The following is a 23,301-nucleotide window of genomic DNA, read 5'->3' on the forward strand; positions in this document are numbered from 1 at the left end:
GTGTGTCTGCTTGTGCAGCAGACAGTCAGTCATGGTTGCTCATGGTCACGTGATGAGGTAGCCCAACCTGCGACTTCAAAATCAGTGTCAGCTCTCGGCCCAAGAGAGAATTACCTTGTCTAATTAAGACGTTGGTTTCTCCCATGGGAGACTCGGGTTCAGATCAGTGTCTTCTTGTGTGTGTGTGTGTGTGTGTGTGTGTGTGTGTGTGCGTGTGTGTGTGTGTGTGTCTGAATGTGTGCATGTGTTCGTATTCGTTCCTCTCCTACGTTTAGTTCAGAGGACCATTCTATCAAATCAACATCAGTCAGTCTTCAGACCATCATTAACATACAGTAGAGAGTTCCTTAAACAGCAGCGCAGAAAAATGACCTGGGAGAAGCCTATTTCTCACAGATCCATTCTTGTGAAAAGGAACATCCCAAATCCCTCCATACTCTTCGGCCTAATGACATGTAATAGATTTCCCCACAGTTCTGGTATGTACCACCACCAGGCTCTCCACTCCTCCAATAGCTGCAGTAGAAACAACAGAGTTAGACTGGTCACTCTCTCAGAACCTAGAGTATGAACAACACAGAGAATCAGTCCTACTCCTTACACTGTGGTCAGTGTTATCAGAGCAGTAGTCTCTTACCTTGGGGTGGTCAGTGTTATCAGAGCAGTAGTCTCTTACCTTGGGGTGGTCAGTGTTATTATAGAGCAGTAGTCTCTTACCTTGGGGTGGTCAGTGTTATTATAGAGCAGTAGTCTCTTACCTTGGGGTGGTCAGTGTTATTATAGAGCAGTAGTCTCTTACCTTGGGGTGGTCAGTGTTATTATAGAGCAGTAGTCTCTCTTACCTTGGGGTGGTCAGTGTTATCAGAGCAGTAGTCTCTTACCTTGGGGTGGTCAGTGTTATTAGAGCAGTAGTCTCTTACCTTGGGGTGGTCAGTGTTATTATAGAGCAGTAGTCTCTTACCTTGGGTTGGTCAGTGTTATTAGAGCAGTAGTCTCTTACCTTGGGGTGGTCAGTGTTATTATAGAGCAGTAGTCTCTTACCTTGGGGTGGTCAGTGTTATTATAGAGCAGTAGTCTCTTACCTTGGGGTGGTCAGTGTTATTAGAGCAGTAGTCTCTTACCTTGGGGTGGTCAGTGTTATTATAGAGCAGTAGTCTCTTACCTTGGGGTGGTCAGTGTTATTATAGAGCAGTAATCTCTTACCTTGGGGTGGTCAGTGTTATTAGAGCAGTAGTCTCTTGCCTTGGGGTGGTCAGTGTTATTAGAGCAGTAGTCTCTTACCTTGGGGTGGTCAGTGGGGTGCCGTCCACCCATTTCCAGGTCCCCTCAGTAACAGAGTCAGTCAGACCAATCCAGACATAACTGACTGATTCAAACCCATTGATGAATGCCTGTTGTGGTGGCACAGAAAAAGCATTGTTAATAATACATGATGGACAAATACAGTGGTCCTTTCTGTATCTCACCTGTTCCTCTTCACTGTTAATGATCACCAGGTCTGCTCCTCTCTCCAGACAGTCCTGTCTACTCTCCTCCCAGGATTTCTTCTCAGTAGAGAGATAGTAACATCTGCAGCCAAACCTTCTCCATCCTTCTGGACAGGACCCTAGAAGTTTGGCATTTACTATCTTTGACACGGGCCTATTTACATAATGAATATTAATTCAGAGGGCATAAATGGTTAAATATTAAAGCATTAGACCTCTCACTAGAAAGCTTCAGTCATACAAAAAGTTATACGTATGTCAGAACTGCTTCTCTAGCAGATTAGTAAGAATGTCTCACCCCATGTTCAAGAAAGGCCTTTCCCCCCCCCTTCATTCAGATTACAACCTCTCACTTTCGGTTATTTGAATATGAAATGATCACCAAAATAATCGCTATTGTTAAAACAAGCCATAGAAAGTTGGTTGCAATTTCAGTTGAATTCAAATAGTATGGTTAAACTCAAATATACACATTTATTTAAAAAAACAATATTTTTGGAGAAAAAATTAAAAGCGGTAAAATCTTTGTAAACGATATAAATAGGACTGGTGGAGTTGTCAGACATGCAGCTAACAAAATAGTATGAAAATATATGCTCTACTCAAAATTAAAACCAACTAATTGCAATTAGGCAAGTGGAAGGTGGAGAAAGTAAGGGACTTGTCTGTCGGCACTAAAGACCAGAATTGTGATAAATAAATAAAAGTATACAAGTTTCATTTATGGACCAAAAAATTGACAGCTGTGCTAAATAGTTGGGAAGAGATTTTCAATGTACCGATTCCATGGCACATTGTTTACGAACTGATACACAAAACGAAGCTGGATTCAAAAAAAGTTTTTCAATTTAAACGACACAAAATTCTTGCAACCAATAGAATGTTATATACAGTGCATTCGGAAAGTATTCAGACCGCTTTACTTTTTCCACATTTTGTTACATTACAGCCTTATTCTAAAATGGTTTAAATAGTTTTTTCCCCTCATCAATCTACACACAATACCCCATAATGACAAAACCAAAACAGGTTTTTAGAAATGTTTGCAATTGTGAAATATTACATTTACATAAGTATTCAGACCCTTTACTCAGTATTTTGTTGAAGCACCTTTGGCAGCGATTATAGCCTCAAGACTTCTTGGGTATGACGCTACAAGCTTGGCACGCCTGTATTTGGAGTTTCTCTGGAGATCCTCTCAAGCTCTGTCAGGTTGGATGGGGAGCGTCGCTGCACAGCTATTTTCAGGTCTCTCCAGAGATGCTCGATTGGGTTCAAGTACGGGCTCTGGCTGGGCCACTCAAGGACATTCAGAGACTTGTCCCAAAGCCACTCCTGCGTTGTCTTGGCTGTGTGCTTAGGGTCCTGTTGGAAGGTGAACCTTCGTCTCAGTCTGAGGTCCTGAGCGCTCTGGAGCAGGTTTTCATCAAGGATCTCTCTGTACTTTGCTCTGTTCATCTTTCTCTCAATCCTGACTAGTCTCCCAGTCCCTGCCACTGAAAAACATCCCCACAGCATGATGCTGCCACCACCATAGGGATGGTGCCTGGTTTCCTCCCAACCTGGTCTGAGAGTCCTTTAAGTGCCTTTTGACAAACTCCAAGCGGGCTGTCATGTGCCTTTTACTGAGGAGTGTCTTCCATCTGGCCACTCTACCATAGAGTGCTGCAGAGATGGTTGTTCTTCTGAATGGTTCTCCCATCTCCACAGAGGAACTCTGGAGCTCTGTCAGAGTGACCATCAGATTATTGGTCCCCTTGCTGACCAAGGCCCTTCTCCCCAGATTGCTCAGTTTGGCCGGGCGACCAGCTCTAGGAAGAGTCTTGGTGGTTCCAAACTTCTTCCATTTAAGAATGATGTAGGCGACTGTGTTCTTGGGGACCTGTTTTGTTAAGACTTCAGTGCGGCTTTTGACATTATCGATCATAGTTTGCTGCTGGAAAAACGTATGGGTTATGGCTTTACTCCACCTGCTATATTGTGGATACAGAGTTACCTGCCGAACAGAACACAGAGGGTGTTCTTTAATGGAAGCCTCTCCAACATAATCCAGGTAGAATTAGGAATTCCCCAGGGCAGCTGTCTAGGCCAATTACTTTTTTCAATCTTTACTAATGACATGCCCTGGCTTTGAGTAAAGCCAGAGTGTCTATGTATGCGTATGTCTCAACACTATACATGTCAGCTACTACAGCGACTGAAACACTTAACAAAAAGTTGCAGTTATTTTCAGAGTGGGTGGCAAGGAATAAGTTAGTCATAAATATTTCTAAAACTAAAAGCATTGTATTTGGGACAAATCATTCACTAAACCCTAATCCTCAACTAAATCTTGTAATAAATAATGTGGAAATTGAGCATATTGAGGTGACTAAACTGCTTGGAGTAACCCTGGATTGTAAACTGTCATGGTCAAAACATATTGATACAACAGTAGCTAGGATGGGGAGAAGTCTGTCTATAATAAAGCGCTGCTCTACCATCTTAACAGCACTATCAACAAGGCAGGTCCTACAGGCCCTATTTTTGTCACACTTAGACTACTGTTCAGTCGTGTTGTCAGGTGCAACAAAAAAAGGACTTAAGAAAATTGCAATTGGCTCAGAACAGGGCAGCACGGCTGGCCCTTGGATGTACACAGAGCTAATATTAATAATATGCATGTCAATCTTTCCTGGTTCAAAGTGGAGGAGAGATTGACTTCATCACTACTTGTATTTATGAGAGGTATGACATGTTGGGTGCACGAGCTGTCTGTTTGAACAACTGGCGCACAGCTCGGTCACCCATGCATACCCACAAGACATGCCACCAGAGGTCTCTTCACAGACCAAGTCCAGAACAGACTGTGGGAGGCGCACAGTACTACATAGAGCCATGACTACATGGAACTCTATTCCACGTCAAGTAACTGATGCAAATAGTAAAAACACCTTAAGGAACAGCGGGGACTGTGAAGCAACACAAACATTGTCGCAGACACATGCATACACACACACGATAACATACGCACTATACACATACGTAAAGATGAATTTTGTACTGTAGATACAGTGGGGAGAGTAAGTATTTGATACACTGCCGATTTTGCAGGTTTTCCTACTTACAAAGCATGTAGAGAATCACATGAAAATCACATTGTATGATATTTAAGTAATTAATTTGCATTTTATTGCATGACATAAGTATTTGATACATTAGAAAAGCAGAACTTAATATTTGGTACAGAAACCTTTGTTTGCAATTACAGAGATCATCGTTTCCTGTAGGTCTTGACCAGGTTTGCACACACTGCAGCAGGGATTTTGACCCACTCCTCCATACAGACCTTCTCCAGATCCTTTAGGTTTCGGGGGCTGTCGCTGGGCAATGGACTTTCAGCTCCCTCAAAGATGTTCTATTGGATTCAGGTCTGGAGACTGGCTAGGCCACTCCAGGACCTTGAGATGCTTCTTACGGAGCCACTCCTTAGTTGCCCTGGCTGTGTGTTTTGGGTCGTTGTCATGCTCGAAGACCCAGCCACGACCCATCTTCAATGCTTTACTGAGGAAGGAGGTTGTTGGCCAAGATCTCGCGATACATGGCCCCATCCATCCTCCCCCTCAATACGGTGCAGTCGTCCTGTCCCCTTTGCAGAAAAGCATCCCCAAAGAATGATGTTTCCACCTCCATGCTTCACGGTTGGGATGGTGTTCTTGGGGTTGTACTCATCCTCCTTCTTCCTCCAAACACGGCGAGTGGAGTTTAGACCAAAAGCTCTACTTTTGTCTCATCAGACCACATGACCTTCTCCCATTCCTCCTCTGGATCATCCAGATGGTCATTGCAAACTTCAGACGGGCCTGGACATGCGCTGGCTTGAGCAGGGGGACCTTGTGTGCGCTGCAGGATTTTAATCCATGACGGCGTAGTGTGTTACTAATGGTTTTCTTTGAGACTGTGGTCCCAGCTCTCTTCAGGTCATTGACCAGGTCCTGCCGTGTAGTTCTGGGCTGATCCCTCACCCCTTCCTCATGATCATTGATGCCCCACGAGGTGAGATCTTGCATGGAGCCCCAGACCGAGGGGTGATTGACCATCATCTTGAACTTCTTCCATTTTCTAATAATTGCGCCAACAGTTGTTGCCTTCTCACCAAGCTGCTTGCCTATTGTCCTGTAGCCCATCCCAGCCTTGTGCAGGTCTACAATTTTATCCGGATGTCCTTACACAGCTCTCTGGTCTTGGCCATTGTGGAGAGGTTGGAGTCTGTTTGATTGAGGTGTGGACAGGTGTCTTTTATACAGGTAACGAGTTCAAACAGGTGCAGTTAATACAGGTAATGAGTGGAGAACAGGAGGGCTTCTTAAAGAAAAACTAACAGGTCTGTGAGAGCCGGAATTCTTACTGGTTGGTAGGTGATCAAATACTTATGTCATGCAATAAATGCAATGAATTACTTAAAAATCATACAATGTGATTTTCTGGATTTTGTTTTAGATTCCGTCTCTCACAGTTGAAGTGTACCTATGATAAAAATTACAGACCTCTACACTCTTGCAGTGTATCAAATACTTGTTCTCCCCACTGTATGTGGTAGTAGTGGAGTAGGGGCCTGTGGGCACACAGTGTGTGAAATCTGTGAATGTATTGTAATGTTTTTTAAATTGTATGAACTGCCTTAATTTTGCTGGACCCCAGGAAGAGGAGCTTCTGCCTTGGCAGGAACTAAATGGGGATCCATAATAAATACAAATGTTGCAGAAATTGGTTGGTACCCTTCCCCAGATCTGTGCCTCGACACAATCCTGTCTCGGAGCTCTACGTACAATTCCTTCGAACTCATGGCTTGGTGTTTGCTCTGACATGCACTGTCAACTGTGGGACCTTATATAGACAGGTGTGTGCCTTTCAAATAATGTCCAATCAATTTAATTTACCACAGGTGGACTCCAATCAAGGTGTAGAAACATCAAGGATGATCAATGGAGACAGGATGCACCTGAGCTCAACTTCAAGTCTCATAGAAAAGGGTCTGAATACTTACAGTATGTAAATAAGGAATCTGTTTATTAAATTTGCACAGACCCCCCCCTTTTTGCTTTGTCATTATGGGGTATTGTGTGTAGAATAAGGCTGTAACGTAACAAAATGTGGAAAAAGTGAAGGGGTCTGAATACTTTATGAATGCACTGTACAGTTGAAATCGGAAGTTTACATACAGCTTAGCCAAATACATTTAAACTCAGTTTTTCACAATTCCTAACATTTAATCCTAGTAAAAATTCCCTGACATAGGTCAGTTAGAATCACCACTTTATTTTAAGAATGTGAAATGTCAGAATAATAGTAGAGAGAATTATTTATTTCAGCTTTTATTTCTTTCATCATATTCCCAGTGGGTCAGAAGTTTACATATACTCAATTAGTATTTGGTAGCATTGCCTTTAAATTGTTTAACTTGGGTCAAACGTTTTGGGTAGCCTTCCACAAGCTTCCCACAATAAGTTGGGTGAATTTTGGCCCATTCCTCCTGACAGAGCTGGTGTAACTGAATCAGGTTTGTAGGCCTCCATGCTCGCCCACACTTTTTCAGTTCTGCCCACACATTTTCTATAGGATTGAGGTCAGGGCTTTGTGATGGCCACTCCAATACCTTGACTTTGTTGTCCTTAAGCCATTTTTCCACAACTTTGGAAGTATGCTTGGGGTCATTGTCCATTTGGAAGACCCATTTGCACGACCAAGCTTTAACTTCTGGACCCATTTGCACGACCAAGCTTTAACTTCCTGACTGATGTCTTGAGATGTTGCCTCAATATATCCACATAATTTTCCTTTGTCATGATGCCATCTATTTTGTGAAGTGCACCAGTCCCTCCTGCAGCAAAGCACACCCACAGCATGATGCTGCCACCCCCGAGCTTCACAGTTTGGATGGTGTTCTTCGGCTTGCAAGCAACCCCCTTTTTCCTCCAAACATAAAAGATGGTCATTATGGCCAAACAGTTATATTTTTGTTTCATCAGACCAGAGGACATTTCTCCAAAAAGTACGATCTTTGTCCCCATGTGCAGTTGTAAACCGTAGTCTGGCTTTTTTATGGTGTTTTTGGAGCAGTGGCTTCTTCCTTGCTGAGCGGCCTTTCAGGTTATGTCGATATAGGACTTGTTTTACTGTGGATATAGATACTTTTGTACCTGTTTCCTCCAGCATCTTCACATGGTCCTTTACTGTTGTTCTGGGATTGATTTGCACTTTTCGCACCAAAGTACGTTAATCTCTAGGAGACAACGCGTCTCCTTCCTGAGCGGTATGACGGCTGCGTGGTCCCATGGTGTTTTTACTTGCGTACTATTGTTTGTACAGATGAACGTGGTACCTTCAGGCATTTGGAAAATGCTCCCAAGGATGAACCAGACTTGTGGAGGTCTACAATTTTCTTTCTGAGGTCTTGGCTGATTTATTTTCATTTTCCCATGATGTCAAGCAAAGAGGCACTCAGTTTGAAGGTAGGCCTTGAAATACATCCACAGGTACACCTCCAATTGACTCAAATGATGTAATTTTGCCTATCAGAAGCTTCTAAAGCCATGACATCATTTTCTGGAATTTTCCAAGCTGTTTAAAGGCACAGTCAACTTAGTGTATGTAAACTTCTGACCCACTGGAATTGTGATACAGTGAATTATAAGTGAAATAATCTTTCTGTAAACAATTGTTGGAAAATGTACTTGTGTCATGCACAAAGTAGATGTCCTAACCGACTTGCCAAAACTATAGTTTGTTAACATAAAATGTGTGGAGTGGTTGAAAAACGAGTTTTAATGAACCAACCTAAGTGTATGTAAACTTCCGACTTCAACTGTACATATACACACAAAGTACCAGTCAATAGTTTGGACACCTACTCATTCAAGGGTTTTTCTTCATTTTTACATATGAGCAAAACGGGCTGTGAAAAAAATGTCTTTCCAGTTTATTATCTTGGTCTTTCTTTCAAAATATTCACAAAATTGAACCTTTAATTGAAGTAAAATGATTGGAAAAAATGTGAAATAAATGAAAAATATATTTTTTCCGAAACATTATTGGCACCCCTAGAAAATCTTATGAGGAAAATCTAACTTAAGTATATTCCCATTCATATTTTACGTTTTTAAGTTCACCTGAGTGATTAGGAACACGTAAGTGGTAAGCCATGACTTCTTGTTTCACTGTGGTATAAATATGAGGTGACACACAGGCCAAGTTCCCATAGTCATCCATCACTATGGGAAAGACCCGAGAACACAGTAATGATGTGCGACAAAAGGTTGTTGAGCTGCACAAATCATAAAATGGCTATAAGAAAATAGCTCAATGGTTGAAAATGCCCATTTCCACCAGCAGGGCAATAATTTAGAAGTTTAAAGCAACTGGAGATCTTAATAATCGGCCTGGAAGAGGACGCATCTCTATATTGACCCCACGCACAGTGAGGAGGATCTCCAAGGATTACAGCTGGAGAATTGCAGACGTTAGTTGTGTCTTAGGGTCAGAAAGTCTCCAAAACTACGATCAGACGCCAACTACGATCTACGGCGGAAAGATGGCGCCGGAGAAGATGGCTGCCGTTTTACAGCCCTCTAACCAATTGTACTATTATGTGTGTTTTTTCGCGTTATTTGTAATTTATTCTGTACATAATGTTTCTGCCATCGTCTCTTATAACCAAAAAGAGCTTCTGGATATCAGGACAGCGATTACTCACCTCGTATTGGACGAAGATTTTTTCTTCAACGAGTCGGACGCGAAGGATATCCTACAGACACCCGACAAGGCCCAAATCCCCGTCATTCGCAGGAGAAAGAGACGGAGATATCGTGGAGGTAGGTCGGGGTGCCTTGTAAGGATCCGACGGCGAGCAAGTAAACTGCCTCTTCCATCAATCCTATTAGCCAATGTTCAATCATTTGAAAATAAATTAGATGACCTACGATTACGGTTATCCTACCAACGGGACATTAAAAACTGTAATATCTTATGATTCACCGAGTCATGGCTGAATGACTACATGGACAACATACAGCTGACGGGATATACGCAACATCGGCAGGATAGAACGGCTGACTCCGGTAAGACAAGGGGTGGCGGTCTGTGTATTTGTAAACAACAGATGGTGCACAAAATCAAATACTAAGGAAGTCTCAAGGTTTTGCTCGCCTGACGTAGAGTATCTTATGATAAGCTGTAGACCACACTATTTACCAAGAGAGTTTTCATCTATATTTTTCATAGCTGTCTATTTACCACCACAAACCAATGCTTGCATTAAGATTGCACTCAATGAGCTGTATAAGGCCATATGTAAACAGGAAAATGCTCATCCCGAGGCAGCGCTCCTAGTGGCCAGGGACTTTAATGCAGGGAAACTTAAATCCGTTCTACCTCATTTCTACCAGCATGTTAAATGTGCAACCAGAGGGCAAAAAACTGTAGACCACCTTTACGCCACACACAGAGACGCATACAAAGCTCTCCCTCGCCCTCCATTTGGCAAATCTGACCATAACTCTATCCTCCTGATTCCTGCTTATAAGCAAAAACTAAAGCATGAAGCACCAGTGACTCGGTTTATAAAAAAGTGGTCAGATGACGCAGATGCTAAGCTACAGGACTGTTTTGCTAGCACAGACTGGAACATGTTCCGGGACTCTTCAGATAGCATTGAGGAGTACACCACATCAGTAACTGGCTTCATCAATAAGCGCATCGATGACGTCGTCCCCACAGTGACTGTACGTACATACCCCAACCAGAAGCCATGGATTACAGGCAACATCCGCACTGAGCTAAAGGGTAGAGCTGCCGCTTTCAAGGAGCGGGACTCTAACCCGGACGCTTATAAGAAATCCCGCTATGCCCTACGACGAACCATCAAACAGGTAAAGAGTCAATACAGGACTAAGATTGAATCGTACTACACCGGCTCTGACGCTCGTCGGATGTGGCAGGGCTTGAAAACTATGACAGACTCCAAAAGGGAAGCACAGCCGCGAGCTGCCCAGTGACACAAGCCTACCAGACGAGCTAAACCACTTCTATGCTCGCTTTGAGGCAAGCAACACTGAAGCATGCATGAGAGCACCAGCTGTTCCGGATGACTATGTGATCACGCTCTCCGTAGCCGATGTGAGTAAGACTTTTAAGCAGGTCAACATTCACAAGGCCATAGGGCCAGACGGATTACCAGGACGTGTACTCCGAGCATGTGCTGACCAACTGGCAAGTGTCTTCACTGACATTTTCAACATGTCCCTGACTGAGTCTGTAATACCAACATGCTTCAAGCAGACCACCATAGTCCCCGTGCCCAAGGACACTAACATACCCTGCCTAAATGACTACCGACCCGTAGCACTGACGTCTGTAGCCATGAAGTGCTTTGAAAGGCTGGTCATGGCTCACATCAACACCATTATCCCAAAAACCCTAGACCCACTCCAATTTGCATACCGCCCCAACAGATCCACAGATGATACAATCTCTATTGCACTCCACACTGCCCTTTCCCACCTGGACAAGAGGAACACCTACGTGAGAATGCTATTCATTGACTACAGCTCAGCGTTCAACACCATAGTGCCCTCAAAGCTCATCACTAAGTGAAGGATCCTGGGACTAAACACCTCCCCTCTGCAACTGGATCCTGGACTTCCTGACCGGCCGCCCCCAGGTGGTAGAGGGTGAGTAACAACACATCTACCACGCTGATCCTTCACACGGGGCCCACTCAGGGTGCGTGCTCAGTCCCATCATTTACATTTACATTTTAGTCATTTAGCAGACGCTCTTATCCAGAGCGACTTACAGGAGCAATTAGGGTTAAGTGCCTTGCTCAAGGGCACATTAACGTCATTTAGCAGACGCTCTTAGCCAGAGCGACTCACAAATTGGTGCGTTCACCCTATAGCCAGTGGGATAACCACTTTACAATTTCGGGGGTTAGAAGGATTACTTTATCCTATCCCGGGTATTCCTTAAAGAGGTGGGGTTTCAAATGTCTCCGGAAGGTGGTGAGTGACTCCGCTGTCCTGGCGTCGTGAGGGAGCTTGTTCCACCATTGGGGTGCCAGAGCAGCGAACAGTTTTGACTGGGCTGAGCCGGGAGCTATGCTTCCGCAGAGGAAGGAGCCAGCAGGCCAGAGGTGGATGAACGCAATGCCCTCGTTTGGGTGTAGGGACTGATCAGAGCCTGAAGGTACAGAGGTGCCGTTCCCCTCACTGCTCCATATGCAAGCACCATGGTCTTGTAGCGGATGCGAGCTTCAACTGGAAGCCAGTGGAGTGTGCGGAGGAGGGGGGTGACGTGAGAGAACTTGGGAAGGTTGAACACCAGACGGGCTGCGGCATTCTGGATGAGTTGTAGGGGTTTAATGGCACAGGCAGGGGAGGCCAGCCAACAGCGAGTTGCAGTAGTCAGACGGGGAGATGACAAGTGCCTGGATTAGGACCTGTGCCGCTTCCTGTGTAAGGCAGGGTCGTACTCTCCGAATGTTGTAGAGCATGAACCTGCAGGAGCGGGTCACCGCCTTGATGTTGGCGGAGAACGACAGGGTGTTGTCCAGGGTCACGCCTAGGCTCTTCGCACTCTGGGAGGAGGACACAGCGGAGTTGTCAACCGTGATGGCGAGATCATGGAACGGGCAGTCCTTCCCCGGGAGGAAGAGCAGCCCGTCTTGCCAGGGTTCAGCTTGAGGTGGTTATCCGTCATCCATACTGATATGTCTGCCAGACATGCAGAGATGCGATCGCCACCTGGTTATCGAGAAGGGGAAAGGAGAAGATTAGTTGTGTATCGTCAGCGTAGCAATGATATGAAAGGCCATGTGAGGATATGACAGAGCCAAGTGACTTGGTGTATAGGGGAGAAAAGGAGAGGGCCTAGAACTGAGCCCTGGGGACACCAGTGGTGAGAGAGCACGTGGTACGGGAGACAGCTTCTCGCCACGCCACTTGGTAGGAGCGACCGGTCAGGTAGGACGCAATCCAGGGAGTGAGCCGCGCCGGAGATGCCCAGCTCGGAGAGGGTGGAGAGGAGGATCAGATGGTTCACAGTATCAAAGGCAGCAGACAGGTCTAGAAGGACAAGAGCAGAGGAGAGAGAGTTAGCTTTAGCAGTGCGGAGAGTCTACGTGACACAGAGAAGAGCAGTCTCAGTTGAATGACCAGTCCTGAAACCTGATTGGTTTGGATCAAGAAGGTCATTCTGAGAGAGATAGCAAGAGAGTTGGCTAAAGACGGCACGCTCAATAGTTTTGGAAAGAAAATAAAGAAGGGATACTGGTCTGTAGTTGTTGACATCAGTGGGGGTCGAGTGTTGGTTTTTTGAGAAGGGGAGCAACTCTCGCTCTCTTGAAACGGAAGGGACATGGCCAGCGGTCAAGGATGAGTTGATCAGCGAGGTGAGGTAGGGGAGAAGGTCACCGGAGATGGTCTGGAGAAGGGAGGAGGGGATGGGGTCAAGCGGGCAGGTTGTTGGGCGGCCTGCAGTCACAAGTCGCAGGATTTTATCTGGAGAGAGAGGGAGAAAGAAGTCAAAGCATAGGGTAGGGCAGTGTGAGCAGGACCAGCAGTGTCATTAGACTTAACAAACGAGGATCGGATGTCGTCAACCTTCTTTTCAAAGTGGTTGTGACGAAGTCATCCACAGAGAGAGAGGGGGGGTGGAGGAGGATTCAGGAGGGAGGAAAATGTGGGCAAAGAGCTTCCTAGGGTTAGAGGCAGATGCTTGGAATTTAGAGTGGTAGAAGGTGGCCTTAGCAGCAGAAACAGATGAAGAAAATGTAGAGAGGAGGGAGGAAAAGATGCCAGGTCGGCAGGGAGTTTAGTTTTCTTCCATTTCCGCTCCGCTGCCCGGGAGCTCTGTTCTGTGAGCTCGCAATGAGTCATCAAGCCACGGAGCTGGAGGGGAGGACCGAGCCGGCCGGGAGGATAGGGGGACACAGAGAGTCAAAGGATGCAGAAAGGGAGGAGAGGAGGGTTGAGGAGGCAGAATCAGGAGATTGGAGGAGAAGGATTGAGCAGAGGGAAGAGATGATAGGATGGAAGAGGAGAGAGTAGTGGGAGAGAGAGAGCGAAGGTTGCGGCGGCGCATTACCATCTGTGTAGGGGCAGAGTGAGTAGTGTGGGGAGGAGAGCGAGAGAGAAAAGGAAACAAAGTAGTGGTCGGAGACATGGAGGGGAGTTGCAGTGAGATTAGTAGAGGAGCAGCATCTAGTGAAGATGAGGTCAAGCGTGATTGCCTGCCTTGTGAGTAGGGGGACGGTGGAGAGGGTGAGGTCAAAAGAGGAGAGGAGTGGAAAGAAGGAGGCAGAGAGAAATGAGTCAAATGTGGACATAGGGAGGTTGAAATCCCCCAAAACTGTGAGGGGTGAGCCATCCTCAGGGAAGGAATCTTATCAAGGCGTCAAGCTCATTGATGAACTCTCCAAGGGAACCTGGAGGCGATAGATGACAAGGATATTAAAAGCTTAAATGGGCTAGTGACTGTGACAGCATGGAATTCAAATGAGGAGATAGACAGATGGGTTAGGGGAAAAATTGAGAATGTCCACTTGGGAGAGATGAGGATTCCTGTACCACTCACCCTCTGACCAGATGCTCTCGGGGTATGCGAGAACACATGGTCAGACGAGAGAGAGCAGTAGGAGTAGCAGTGTTTTCAGTAGTGATCCATGTTTCCGTCAGCGCCAGGAAGTCGAGGGACTGGTGGTTGGCATAGGCTGGGATGAAGTCAGCTTTGTTGGCAGGCAGAACGGCAGTTCCAGAGGCTGCCTGCGACCTGGAACTCACGTGGGTGGTGCGTGCAGGGACCACCAGGTTAGAGAGGCAGCAGCCACGCGGTGTGGTGCGTTTGTGTAGCCTGTGCAGAGAGGAGAGAACAGGGATAGGCAGAGGCATAGTTGACAGGCTGTAGCAAATGGCTACAAAAATGCAGAGGAGATCGGAATGAAATGAGCTAAGCATCTGGGAGCGGAGAGAGCAGGGCCTCCTCACCAAAAAACTTCTACCTCAGAAACTAAAATTGTTTCACTGAACCACCCCGAACAAAAACTCTCCCAACTTCCACCTTTAGAAATCAGAATTGTTGTGAACCACAGCGGTTCAATGTTTAAAGGAATAGACTCAACCCACTTTATTCAACTATGACACCATAGCTAACTAGCAAGCTAGCATCCAATAACAATAACACACCGTATAGCACCATCACTTGGTCACAACAAACCACCAATAGTGTGATAACACACTAAACAGATCATTCGTGTCTGTGTCAAGTTCCTTTCATGACGCAGCAATGATTAGACGTTGGCTAGCTAGGACAAGTATATTGTATTTAGCTACTACCGTACAGTTCGGCTGGTCGTGTTGGGTAGCTAGCAATGGCCACTGTGTTGACTTTGTTTGAAGAACGGCTAGCTAGCTAGCTTCGTGCTACACCCGGCACACAATGGCTATTGTGTTGACTCTGACTCTGTTCGAAAAAACGGCTAGGTAGCTCGCTTCGTGCTACAGCCGGCACTGCCAAGACACAGTAACTACCCACAACAACCCACGATGCCTAGCTATGACGCCGTAGCTAACTTGCAAGCTAGCATCCACTAACACACAATTTAGCATCAATACTTGGTTACAACAAACTGCCAAGAGTGTGTTATCACACTAAACAGATAATTCAAGTCCGTGTCTAGTTCCTTTCATAACGCATAACGCAGCAAAAATTAAACGTTGGCTAGGACTACATTAACATTGGAAACAGCTCTCAGCGTTGCTAATCGATACCAGTAGCTACCCAGCTAGCTAGCTAGCCTCGTGCTTCAATACTAACCCTACAATTACCTACGGAAACCTACAATAACAACAATACTAACCTATAATAAATACAATACCTAACTACAGCTAACTACCTACCTACGATCTAATACATGGTTAAGCTTTAACACCATATGAGAAGCTTACCTCCTGCTTACCTCCAGCTAGAGAGAAACACGACCTCTCCCGACAACCTCATCCCCTCCTGTACTCCCTGTTCACCCATGACTGCATGGCCAGGCACGACTCCAACACCATCATTAAGTTTGTTGACGACACCACAGTGGTAGGCCTGATCACCGACAACGATGAGACAGCCTATAGGGAGGAGGTCAGAGACCTGGCCGTGTGGTGCCAGGATAACAACCTCTCCGTGACCAAGACAAAGGAGATGATTGTGGACTACAGGAGAAAAAAATAGAGGACTGAGCACGCCCCCATTCTCATCGACGGGGCTGTAGTGGAACAGGTTGAGAGCTTCAAGTTCCTTGGTGTCCACATCACCAACAAACTATCATGGTCCAAACACACCAAGACAGTCGTGAAGAGGGCACGACAAAGCCAATTCCCCCTCAGGAGACTGAAAAGATTTGGCATGGGTCCTCAGATCCTCAAAAAGTTCTACAGCTGCACCATCGAGAGCATCCTGACTGGTTGCATCACGGCCTGGTATGGCAACTGCTCGGCCTCCGACCGCAAGGCACTACAGAGGATAGTGCGTACGGCCCAGTAAATCACTGGGGCCAAGCTTCCTGCCATCCAGGACCTCTATACCAGACGGTGTCAGAGGAAGGCCCTCAAAATTGTCAAAGACTCCAGCCACCCTAATCATAGACTGTTCTCTGCTACCGCACGGCAAGCGGTACCGGAGCGCCAAGTCTAGGTCCAAAAGGCTTTTCAACAGCTTCTACCCCCAAGCTATAAGACTCCTGAACTACTAATCATGGCTACCCGGACTATTTGCACTGGCACCCCCCCCACCCCATCTTTTTACGCTGCTGCTACTCCGTTAATTATTTATGCATAGTCACTTTAACTCTACCCACATGTACATATTACCTCAACTACCTCAACTAGCCGGTGCCCCCGCACATTGACTCTGCACCGGTACCCCCCTGTATATAGCCTCCCTACTGTTATTTTTAAATGGTTAAGGGCTGTAAGTAAGCATTTCACGGTAATGGTTACACCTGTTGTATTCGGCGCATGTGGCAAATAAAATTTTATTTGATTTGATTTGACCTACATAACCACAAGTTGTTTGGGAGGGTTGCCATAAAGCCTTTGCTGTCATCAAACAACAAACTCAAGCGCCTACAGTTTGCCAAACGTTACTGGAACCGGGTTCTATGGTCAGATGAGACCAAAATAGAGCTTTTTGGAAACAAACACCAGAGGTGGGTTTGGCTTAGACAGAAAGATAGCCATGCAGAAAAGTACTTCATCCCCACTGTGAAGTATGGTGGTGGATCTTTGATGTTGTTGGGCTGTTTTTCTTCAAAAGGCCCTGGACAACTTGTTTGGATACATGGTATCATCGACTCCATCAAGTTCCAGCAGATATTAAATCAAAACTTGACTGCCTCTGCTAGGAAGCTTAAACTGGGATGTGGTTGGATCTTCCAGCAGGACAATGATCCAAAGCATACCTCACAATCAACAAAAAAATGGTTCACTGACCACAGAATCAAGGTTTTTCCATGGCCATCCCAGTCCCCTGACCTAAACCCCATAGAAAATCTGGACCTCGGAATCTGAAGGATTTGGCGAGATTCTCTGTGGAGGAATGGTCTCAGATCCCTTGCCATGTGTTCTCCAACCTCATTACGCACTATAGGAGTATAGACTTCGAGCTGTTATCTTGGCAAAGGGAGGTTGCACAAAGTTTTTGAATGAAGGGGTGCCAATAACAATGGAAAAATATTTGTTTTATGATAAGAATTTATTTTTTCTTTCAATTATTTTACTTTAATTAAAAGGTTAGATTTTTGTGAATTTTTGAATGAAAGACCAAGAGGATAAACAAAAAAACATAAACAATCACAGCCAGTTTTGCTCAGATTTACCAAGACTGCCAATATTAGTGGAGGGCACTGTATGGAATCATGTAGTAACCAAAAAATGTGTTAAACAAATCAAAACATATTTTAGATTACAGATTCTTCAAATAGCCACCCTTTGCCTTGATGACAGCTTTGCACACTCTTGGCATTCTCTCAACCAGGTTCATGAGGAATGCTGTTCCAACAGTCTTGAAGGTGTTCCCATATATGCTGAGCACTTGTTGGCTGCTTTTCCTTCACTCTGCGGTCTGACTCATCCCAAACCATCTCAATTGGGTTGAGGTCGGGTGATTGTGGAGGCCAGGTCATCTGATGCAGCACACCATCACTCTCCTTGGTCAAATAGCCCTTACACAGCCTGGTGGTGGGTATTGGGTCATTGATAGTCCCACTAAGTGCAAACGGCCTATCGCTTTAGAATGCTGTGGTAGCCATGCTGGTTAAGTGTGCCTTGAATTCTAAATAGATCATTGACAGTGTCACCAGCAAAGCACCCCCCCACACCATCACACCTCCTCCTCCATGCTTCACGGTGGGAACCACACATGCGGAGATCATCCGTTCACCTACTCTGCATCTCACAAAGACAAAGCGGTTGAACTCCAGACCAAAGGTCAGATTTCCACCTAATGTCCATTGCTCGTGGTTCTTGGCCCAAGCAAGTCTCTTCTTCTCTTCGTCCTTTAGTAGTGGTTTCTTTGTAGCAATTCGACCATGAAGGCCTGACTCATGCAGTCTCCTCTGAACAGTTGATGTTGAGATGTGTCTGTTACTTGAACTCTGTGAAGCATTTATTTGGGCTGCAATCTGATGTGCAGTTAACTCTAATGAACTTATCCTCTGCAGCAGAGGTAACTCTGGGTCTTCCTTTCCTGTTGCGGTCCTCATGAGAGCCAGTTTCATCATAGCGCTTGATGTGTTTTGCGACTGCACAAAGTTCTTGAAATTTTCCAGATTGACTGACCTTCATGTCTTAATGTAATGATGGACTGTCATTTCTCTTTGCTTATTTGAGCTGTTCTTGCCATAATATGGACTTAGTCTTTTACCTTCTGTATACCCCCCTATCTTGTCACAACACAAGTGATAGGCTCAAACGCATTAAGAAGGAAAGACATTCCACAAATTAACTTTTAACAAGGCACAACTGTTATTGAAATGCATTCCAGGTGACTACCTCATGAAGCTGGTTGAGAGAATGCCAAGAGTGTGCAAAGCTGTCATCAAGACAAAGGGTGGCTATTTGAAGAATCTCAAATATAAAATACATTTTGATTTGTTTAACACTTTTGTGGTTACTACATGATTCCATATGTGTTATTTCATAGTTTTGATGTCTTCACTATTATTCTACAATGTAGAAAATAGTAAAAATAAAGAAAACCCCTGGAATGAGTAGGCGTCCAAACTTTTGACTGGTTATGTATATATTTACAAAATAATATATACAGTGGGGAAAAACGTATTTAGTCAGCCACCAATTGTGCAAGTTCTCCCACTTAAAAAGATGAGAGAGGCCTGTAATTTTCATCATAGGTACACGTCAACTATGACAGACAAAATGAGAATTTTTTTTCCAGAAAATCACATTGTAGGATTTTTAATGAATTTATTTGCAAATTATGGTGGAAAATAAGTATTTGGTCACCTACAAACAAGCAAGATTTCTGGCTCTCACAGACCTGTAACTTCTTCTTTAAGAGGCTCCTCTGTCCTCCACTCGTTACCTGTATTAATGGCACCTGTTTGAACTTGTTATCAGTATAAAAGACACCTGTCCACAACCTCAAACAGTCACACTCCAAACTCCACTATGGCCAAGACCAAAGAGCTGTCAAAGGACACCAGAAACAAAATTGTAGACCTGCACCAGGCTGGGAAGACTGAATCTGCAATAGGTAAGCAGCTTGGTTTGAAGAAATCAACTGTGGGAGCAATTATTAGGAAATGGAAGACATACAAGACCACTGATAATCTCCCTCGATCTGGGGCTCCACGCAAGATCTCACCCCGTGGGGTCAAAATGATCACAAGAACGGTGAGCAAAAATCCCAGAACCACACGGGGGGACCTAGTGTTGCCCAGCGACAGCCCCAAAACATCACTGCTCTAGAGGAGATCTGCATGGAGGAATGGGCCAAAATACCAGCAACAGTGTGTGAAAACCTTGTGAAGACTTACAGAAAACGTTTGACCTGTGTCATTGCCAACAAAGGGTATATAACAAAGTATTGAGAAACATTTGTTATTGACCAAATACTTATTTTCCACCATAATTTGCAAATAAATTCATTAAAAATCCTACAATGTGATTTTCTGGAAAAAATGTTCTCATTTTGTCTGTCATAGTTGAAGTGTACCTATGATGAAAATTACAGGCCTCTCTCATCTTTTTAAGTGGGAGAACTTGCACAATTGGTGGCTGACTAAATACTTTTTTTCCCCACTGTATGGGGGATTGGAAATGATGCAGACAGTTTCATTGATGGAAGCCACAATCTATCGGCAATATTAATGCTGATCTACCCATTTAAAAAAAATCTGATGGGGTTCTAGGTAGTTCTGATGACCTCTGATGTCCTGTGGCGTGTGTTGAGCACTAAGGCAATTATCTAAGGCAATCCCATCAATTTAATTTGTTAGGGTGTTCTTACCTTTGTTCTCCCAGTTCAGCCTTTCTATCTCCTTCTGTAGCTGGTCTCGCTCCATAGTTCTAGTGTTCAGACTCTTCTTCAACTTGTCTATTTCTGTGGTGCTGGTATTTAGACTATTCTGTAGCTGGTCTCTCTCTGCGGTCCTGGTATTTAGACTATTCTGTAGCTGGTCTCTCTCTGCGGTCCTGGTATTTAGACTATTCTGTAGCTGGTCTCTCTCTGTCGTCCTGAAATTTAGACTATTCTGTAGCTGGTCTCGCTCTGCAGTTGCATCTGTAAAAGGGAAAAGTCAATCATAATGTGTAACTGTCACAACATTGACTACAAATGTTTTTTTTACTTTTTTTCACTTACAGGAATCCCACAGGCCTATGATCACAGCCAGTAGAACACACACTGCAGCAACTCTGGAGGGTCTCTTCCACCACTGAAAATGTACTGAATCACAAATGATTAAAGTAAAATCTTTGGTAATGTGTTAATGTGTTTTACTTGTATCATCAGTGCTTTATTTGAGCTGGATCCTGTGGGAACAGGATCCGGCACCTCTCAGTTTTAGACTGATGCATTACAGAACCTATTTGGCCGGATCCGCTACCTCTCGTGGCATGAAAAATAATTGTTAATGTTTGCAATGTAAAAATTCTAATTAAAGACCTCAAAGTATCCTCGTTAATTCTCCTGCCCTCTAAAAAAAATGCAATGTGAAAATGTCGATTTTCAGCCCGCGCCTGATATTCTGAGAATACTAAACTTTTAACTACTGTATTACACATTATATTATTTCTAACCCAATATGGATTTAAAAAAAAAACTTAAATTAAGCTGACGATTTGCACTTTAACCTCAGTGATGATTTCAAATCCAAACTTTTGGAGTAGAGAGACAAAAGAAGAAAATGCTTCATTGTCCCAATAACTACGGAGGGCACCGGAAGGTAGAGGTAAGGTAGCGGCAGGTTGGCTCGAGGTTAGAGTGTTGGGTTCGAATACCGGAGCGGACAAGGTGAAAAAAATCTGTTGCTTTGCCCTTGAGCAAGGCACTTCATCCAAATTTCTCCAGGGGCGCTGTACGTTGGAGCCATTGTGATTATTGTCACAAAGTCCCACTCGCGTTAGAAGTTAAATTCCTTTGACCTTATGGCTTGGTTTTTGCTCTGACATGCACTGTCAACTGTGGTGCCTTATATAGACAGGTGTGTGCCTTTCCAAATCATGACCAACAAATTGAATTTATCACAGGTGGACTCCAATCAAGTTGTAGAAACATCTCAAGGATGATCAATGGAAACAGGATGCACCTGAGCTCAATTTCGAATCTCATAGCAAAGGGTCTGAATACTTATGTAAATAAGGTATCTGTTTTTTATATTTAATAAATTTGCAAAACTTTCTACAAACCTGTTTTCGTTTTGTCATTATGGGGTATTGTGTGTAGATTGATGAGAAATATATTTAATCCATTTTAGAATAAGGCTGTAACGTAACAAAATGTGGAAAAAGTCAAGGGGTCTGAATACTTTCCGAATGCAACGGGTGTATGAAATAAGCTAAAAACAGAAGTCACACAACAAAAGTTGAATTCGTAAAGTAACAAAAATAAAGGGTTTCTGCTGTATTCATTTAGCAACGGTGCTGTGCTGCTAAATTGTTGCCGCCACTCCAAAAAAATATAAATATAAATTAAAATAATGTGATTATAAATCCTCACCACAATAACAAGGTGTTTTACACTGTAGTACTGGTAAAGTTAAAGCAAGCATAGGCAGATCAACTCCTTGACTTAATGACTCACAGGAATGGAAGAAAGAATGAACATCCCATGCTGACACATTCATTATTAGTTCATATTAATTTTGATAACTAGTTAAAGTTTAATAAACTTTGACACCAATCATAATACTTAAGTAGGGTTCCTTACTTGTGGTGAGGGTTGTTGACACAGGTCGACTTTGCTTTCCATTTTCCAACACAGAGCAGACAGTAACAGAGTACTGAGTACGACATTGCAGGTCAGAGAGAGTGATGCTGGGTGAAGTTGTGGTAGTGATGTGTGGTTCTGTCCCTGGACAGTGGTAGGAGATCTGGTAATGATGTTGGGTTTGGTCCAATCCTGGTGGCTGGCTCCAACTAATAGCAGCTGATGTGGTGTCCACTGAGTCAACAGTCAGCTGGTCTGGAGCAGGAAATACTAAGGAAAAATACATTATCATGACGGCTAAAGTTTATCTCTAGAAATGAACTGCAGGACGAAATGTAGAAAAGTAATCAAAGTAGAAAATGCCGGCTTGTTGATATGGGAAGAAATAAGTTAAACAGAAGTTGGATATGTAATGTAACAAAAATGAGGGGTTTCTGCTATATTCATTTAGCAATGCCGCTGCTAAATTGTTGCAGCCACACCAATTTTTTTAATAAGAATTAAAAGAATGCTGTGATTTATAAATCCTCTCCACAAGTACAAGTATTTTACACTGTAGTACTGATAATGTTAAAGCAAGCAGAGGCAGATCAACTCCTTGACATAATGACTCACAGGAATGGGAAGCAAGCAAGAATTCAGATATTATATTTTAAAAATATATAGTTTTCAGCACCAAGCTGCATTATAAGATCTGGGGAATTCACCATGATATATTTCTCATCAGGGAAGATACTCTATCCTTACAACCCATGCTGACACATCCATTATGATTAGTTTGTAGAGTCATTTTGATAATTAGTTAAGGTTTGATAAATATTATGTCTGGTGTCAAAGTTGAAGTATTTTACTTCCTTACCTGTGGTGAGGGTTGTTGACACCAGTTGACTTTGCTTTCCATTTTCCAGCACAGTGCAGACAGTGACAGAGTACTGAGTACCACCTTGCAGGTCAGAGAGAGTGATGCTGTGTGAAGATGTGGTAGTGATGTGTGGTTCTGTCCCTGGACAGTGGTAGGAGATCTGGTAATGATGTTGGGTTTGGTCCAATCCTGGTGGCTGGCTCCAGCTAACAGCAGCTGATGTGGTGTCCACTGAGTCAACAGTCAGCTCGTCTGGAGCAGGAAGTACTAAGGGAAAACACATTATTGTCAGTGCTATCGTTTAACTCCATAAATATACTACAGGAGAAAAAGTAGAATAGTAGTTGAAAAATAGAAAAGGTCAATTGCAATTCCTTTTGATATGGGAATAAATAAGCTAAGGCAGAAGTCACACAAGAGAAGCTGATTTGTAATGTAACAACAATGAAGAGTATCTGCTATATTCATTCATTAATATAAATG

At 44.0% G+C, this 23,301-nt stretch overlaps 1 protein-coding gene and 1 long non-coding RNA gene across 2 annotated transcripts; both read right to left on the reverse strand.

Annotated features, from left to right (window-relative positions):
• Positions 1-218: 218 nt before the first annotated feature.
• LOC123486521 (C-type lectin domain family 4 member E-like) lies at positions 219-20,196 on the reverse strand. The gene is made up of 4 exons (XM_045217838.1): positions 20,037-20,196; positions 1,467-1,606; positions 1,282-1,391; positions 219-516 (listed from the first exon to the last, which is right to left on the reverse strand). The coding sequence occupies exons 1-4, from the start codon at positions 20,089-20,091 to the stop codon at positions 384-386; spliced, it is 438 nt and encodes a 145-aa protein (XP_045073773.1). The 5' UTR covers positions 20,092-20,196; the 3' UTR covers positions 219-383.
• A 194-nt stretch (positions 20,197-20,390) lies between these two features.
• LOC123486519 lies at positions 20,391-22,939 on the reverse strand. Its single transcript, XR_006659396.1, has 3 exons — positions 22,816-22,939; positions 21,957-22,226; positions 20,391-20,474 (listed from the first exon to the last, which is right to left on the reverse strand). It is a non-coding gene; the product is annotated as an uncharacterized LOC123486519 (long non-coding RNA).
• Between the last annotated feature and the right edge of the window lie 362 nt (positions 22,940-23,301).

Source organism: Coregonus clupeaformis, unplaced genomic scaffold (genome assembly GCF_020615455.1).
Source record: "Coregonus clupeaformis isolate EN_2021a unplaced genomic scaffold, ASM2061545v1 scaf1249, whole genome shotgun sequence".
NCBI lineage: Eukaryota > Metazoa > Chordata > Actinopteri > Salmoniformes > Salmonidae > Coregonus > Coregonus clupeaformis.

Bases quoted from the DNA above. Each gene is read 5' to 3' on its own strand.
- LOC123486521 (XM_045217838.1), bottom strand. From the start codon at position 20,091: ATGGAGCGAGACCAGCTACAGAAGGAGATAGAAAGGCTGAACTGGGAG. The intron at 1,607-20,036 runs GTAAGAACACCC...CCAAACTTCTAG, and splicing joins GCTGAACTGGGAGAACAAAG to GGTCCTGTCCAGAAGGATGG. The intron at 1,392-1,466 runs GTGAGATACAGA...CCACCACAACAG, and splicing joins TTAACAGTGAAGAGGAACAG to GCATTCATCAATGGGTTTGA.